The sequence below is a fragment of the Plodia interpunctella genome, chromosome 20, assembly GCF_027563975.2.
Source record: "Plodia interpunctella isolate USDA-ARS_2022_Savannah chromosome 20, ilPloInte3.2, whole genome shotgun sequence".
Lineage (NCBI taxonomy): Eukaryota > Metazoa > Arthropoda > Insecta > Lepidoptera > Pyralidae > Plodia > Plodia interpunctella.
This window is the reverse complement of record NC_071313.1, coordinates 6,109,853-6,114,805: the sequence shown is the minus strand read 5'-3', so window position 1 is coordinate 6,114,805 and position 4,953 is coordinate 6,109,853. Positions and strand designations below refer to the sequence as shown.

General features: G+C 31.9%; 1 protein-coding gene across 3 annotated transcripts in view; it reads right to left on the bottom strand.

The window, feature by feature from the left end:
- Positions 1-2,410: 2,410 nt before the first annotated feature.
- Positions 2,411-4,953, bottom strand: part of trp (transient receptor potential) — a 45,417-nt gene continuing 42,874 nt past the window's right edge. For all 3 annotated transcript variants that reach the window (XM_053760435.1, XM_053760436.1, XM_053760437.1), the window contains exons 20-21: positions 3,702-3,800; positions 2,411-3,486 (exon numbers count right to left, since the gene is read on the bottom strand). In XM_053760435.1, coding sequence (XP_053616410.1) covers positions 2,900-3,486; positions 3,702-3,800 — 686 coding nt within the window. In that variant the 3' untranslated portion in view covers positions 2,411-2,899. The remainder of the gene's footprint in view (positions 3,487-3,701; positions 3,801-4,953) is intronic.

Genomic DNA, 4,953 nt, shown 5'->3' with positions numbered 1-4,953 from the left:
TATTATTATTGAGGAACTTGATGGAGGCCAGGCCGATGAGGCTGTCTGGCGTCCTATTCATTCAACAGTAGCCTGTTGAATAAATAGGACAAGATGATTCTGTACCATAGATTTAGAGGATCCCCGACCATGTAATTGATCTATGGTTTCTATTAAAATAAATTAGTAAAAGCAAAAACAAGTTAGACATATATTTGGATGAAAATATTTTATCGGTGTATCAAGTACACACATCTATGACAGGGTTGGTACTTTTAATGTACACCATACATACAATACAATGTATGTGTTATCAGAAATAAAGCATATTATAAGTCCTGTTTTACAGGTTATTGATGAAGCTTACTAAAAAGTATATTTAAGATTTCTAGCTCTCTCATTGACAACTTTTGCTATGTAGTACTATATACCTATGGTGTGCAATGTAAACTACGTATGTTATTCACTGCCCTGATTATGATATTTTAAACCAGTCTAATTACCTAACTATGCTATAAGAAATACAATACATGTGTTTGAAATTTTTGGTTATGTTTTTCGTAATTTGATCTTATTCATTTTCATTAGTATGTATTTATCTTACGTTTCAAAATAACAAGAAACAAAAACAGTGATTACAACAAGGTCTAATAAAATGAAAAAGTTGTTGGTTGGGACATTTTTTAAAGTATCAAATAAAATGATTCACAAATTGCCGAGCAGTTAAAAATTATAGCCTTGGAACATATCGCAAGGAAAACATTGTTACGTGTAAGCGAATTTTTCTTCTTCGTCGTCTTTTAATTGCAGTAGTTACATAATTAATTCTTATATGTCACGGTCAAACTTTCTTGTTTCAAATGTCTTTGCCATTGCTTTTATCGTTTTTATGGAATAACATTTTACTCTAAATTTAAACTACCTACCTACCTAATAATTATTTGTTTCTATTTTTTCTGTACTTTCAAGAAGTAATGAGGATGAATCGATACAGAATCGAATGCTGACAAATTTGTGCGAGCGGGCCGAGTAGTTTCGGAGCGTCAAATTCATGACTAATGTGAATGTCCGATAGACTGTCCTTGTCGACTCGAGTGACATTCGATTTTGTATCGATTGTGACTCGATTCAAAAGATTGATTGTTTCAGATTTTGTTTTTGTTTTTTTTTAGTTAACTTTGTATCGGTGAAATGGGATTATTTTCTGCTTTTAAATTATATCAATTTATTGATTTTAAGATTACATAATGGAGCTGTGTCCATAAAACAAAATTTCTATTTTTCAAAAATCAAGTCACAAACAACAGATTTTTTAATAAAATGTCTATATTTATCTATCAGTTACATGGTGTCTGTATTGATAACAAAATAATCCCTAAAATCTAGAACATTTTTTCACAGCAGTTTCTTGAAGTACATAGGTACCTAATTAATCAATCTGGCTTGGTAGTTAGGGATGGAATTCCTTAATATGTGGATTGACCTTGTATTTTTTCATTTATAGATTTAAGCTAAATATGGTTCTGCCCTAAAAAACTTACCACGTTTGATATTCAGTCAAGTTTGTTCAAAAACTTTATTTCTGCTTCGTGAGAAGAAAATTTTATTGATTTGAATAGGGACTGATTTGGGCTAGATTTGTAATAGCGATGTGGCTCATGAAAATATTTCAGAATTCGCCTTTATAGGTTTTAATTCTTCATTTAAATTCTATATGTAGACATAAAGTAATGATTTTCTACAAAATATATGTTTGATCTATTTGTCAAGTCTAAAAATAATTAATTACTAAGTATCTGTTTATAAATATTGATATCAAATGGATTATATTAATATCTCTAGTTATAAAAAATACGATGACACTAAAATTGAAGAAATACAATTCCTATGATCCAATTTCGGTTTGAGAATTTGTTTTTATTTTAATTAGATCCAGTATAACTCTTGTCGTTCTTATGTTATACAAATACATGTATTTAATGAGCGACAATTGTGAACTCATACATAGGTAATAACAAACATACTTTATTTCTACTTTTCGGCCCCTAGCTAGACAAGGTAATGCATGGTTACGTAGAAAGTACCTATATTTTGTAAATTGTAATACGAGAATAAAGAAAAATATGATTTTATTGTGTTATTTATTCGTTTACGTAGTGTAATGTTAACATTACACTACCACCGCTTCACTCTAACACCACTAATGCTACAAATTAACCTATGTATGTCTGATAAAATAATTTAATTAGCTTGTTTATTTTGCATTTAGAATTTGATATCTGCAATCTACATTCTTTAGAATCATTGATCTTAATTGTGGTTTTGTTTTCAAAGAATTCTAAGGGGTCATAGCCAAAGGCGAGGTGATTGTATGAGAAATGCTACAAAACATTGTAATACATAAGGGTTGTTTGTAAATTAAATAGATAAATGAAACTCAAATGTTTATTTATATCGAACGGTTGCTTAAAAACTAAATTAACAAAAATGTCGGTACTAGTCAGCTAGTGATTTCATATTCATCTTAGTCCTTTTTGCCCCTTTTGTCCTTTTGCTGAGCAAAAGTTATAGTAAGTTAACTTAATAATTAAAAATAAATTACTTATACTTACTCGTATAAAAACAACTTAAAAGAGAATGTATTTAAAAATACCATTAATTAACGTTTAAAATTTTTAGAATGTAAATTCACACAAAAATATTCAAAAATGATTGACTTTTCCGTCTAATTTTTAAGTATATTTCTATCTAAAAATATATTACCAATTTAAACTAATTATTGCTATATAATATAGGGCCCTTATTATCTCACTAATACGTCAATTTAATAACTTGGTGTAATTTTCTGAATAACTCACAAGTTTAACAAATATCCTCACTTCATATGACCGAATAGGAAAGTTCATCATTTGATTATATTTTAGAGCCATCCAGAAACAATTTTACCAGTAACTTTGGATTTCCCTTTATCCGTAGGGGTCGGAGAAGGAGATGGACTGACACGTCCTGATCTAGGACTACTTAGAGAAGACCTTGATGTTGGTCTAGGTCCTAAATTAGATGAAGATCCAGAAATAGGAGTGTAATGCCTAGATGGCGTTCTAGGGTCTAAAGTGGGCGGAGGTCTGGAGTCATAAATTGATGGTTGTGGTGAAACAGGTTTCTCTGGATCTGGGGTAAGGCTAAGCTTAGTTTCGGGTATGGTTGTTGCCATAGACTTATACTGTTCTTCTAATGCAGTTGCAGACAAGATTTGATCAGAATGGACACTTGGGGTTGGAGTAATAGGTTTCTGTAAAATTGAGTCTTCTTCTTTCGTCATGCATAGGGTTTTCGTCGGTGTTTCGGGTTCGTCTATCTGGATGATGTGATCTTTTGAGTCGAATTGAGCTGGAGGCGTGAATCGGCGGTCGCTTATTGGGTCGAACGCTGGAGTACTGGGCTCTGAGGGCTCTTGTGACGACGACTTTAATGGTCGCGTCTGTTCGGACCCTCCTCCTTCGGAACCTGATAATTTAAGAAAACCACGATCGCTTTGAAATAATTGCACAATTATTAAGTTCAATTTTATTATAATAATAAATTCGCATTAATTATAAATCAATGTGAATTGTTGCCAATATATGTCCATTTGAGAGATCATTTCCCTAGTGTGATGAGTTATATAAAAAAAACAGATAATGCATAGATTATTATTCAGATATTTAAAAGAAAACGTATACCTTTGTCCTCAATATCGACTTCCACTTGTAATTCATGTTCATTCACCGTTTCGTCATCGGAATTTTCTGGTATAGGCGTCCTACTTCGGAATGATCGACCTGACAAAGATATTGCAAAATGTGTAACTTATAAGTTTTTGGAGCCCATCCCCATTGCTACGTTGCGCTCCGTTGTCGTCTGATGCATTGATGTCTACCAACGGACCAACTATACAAAACAGCTGAGCAGACGCGACTTAATAATGGGGCCTGGCTCTAACTTGTTATACCATTCGCTATGATCTAGTAACTTTTATAATATGTATATACTATAATATAATATGTATATACTATAATATACATATTATAATAGTCACTAGTTGACTGAAGTCCTCACGATGTAAACGTTTTCATTCAACTTTACCAGTATTTTGTTAGCATTCCCGCAAAGATTCCTATTATTGAAATCTGTTACAGATTGTACAGCCAACTGTTCATCGAGTTAACTTAATTTAATCTTTATGCATTGGTAATAAGGGCTAAGTTACATTGGATTTAGTTACAATGATCTGATGTCGACTGTACGCAGTGCAACTATATTCTGATCGATTTATGCAAATGGCTGTGCGTAGATAAATTGAATCTAAGGAACGGCAGATCCAAAACTTATCCTACTCACTATTTATATAAAGGATTTGTGTTATTTCAACTGAATTAATTTGGTTACTATCAAGAATTAAGTAAATTAAATGGCAAATGCGAGCCGGAATCGCTCGTGAAGAGTTCCGTAGTAATAAGCATTAGTGATATAACGGCATAACAATTTCACAACACAACAAAAGTCGGTCGGGGCCACATTTTTTCACTTTGAAGGTAACTATTGATTTTGAAAAAAAAAATTGTTATGAACAAAAAAATATTTTAAAGACTTTTCTATAGAGACGCATGTATAGGTTTTTTTTATTCTGTTTCAAGTCGTTCGTTAACTTGTTATTTTTGTATAAAGTGGTTCACAAAACATTTTGCTTTCCAAGTTTCAACCCTATGTACTTATATCTATCGTTTTGGAATAAAAAACAGACAGAAAGAAATGACGAATTTATAAGGGTTTCGTTATTTGCCATTCGGCTACGGAACTCTAAAAACGTTAAGGATATTTTACAACATAAGGACCGCATATTCCTCGGATGTAGTTTTTATAGCACAATTAAATCAGTCGTGTGTTAGCTTAAGACAAATGATATGTAAATGAGATACGGTGCGAAAAGTTAGG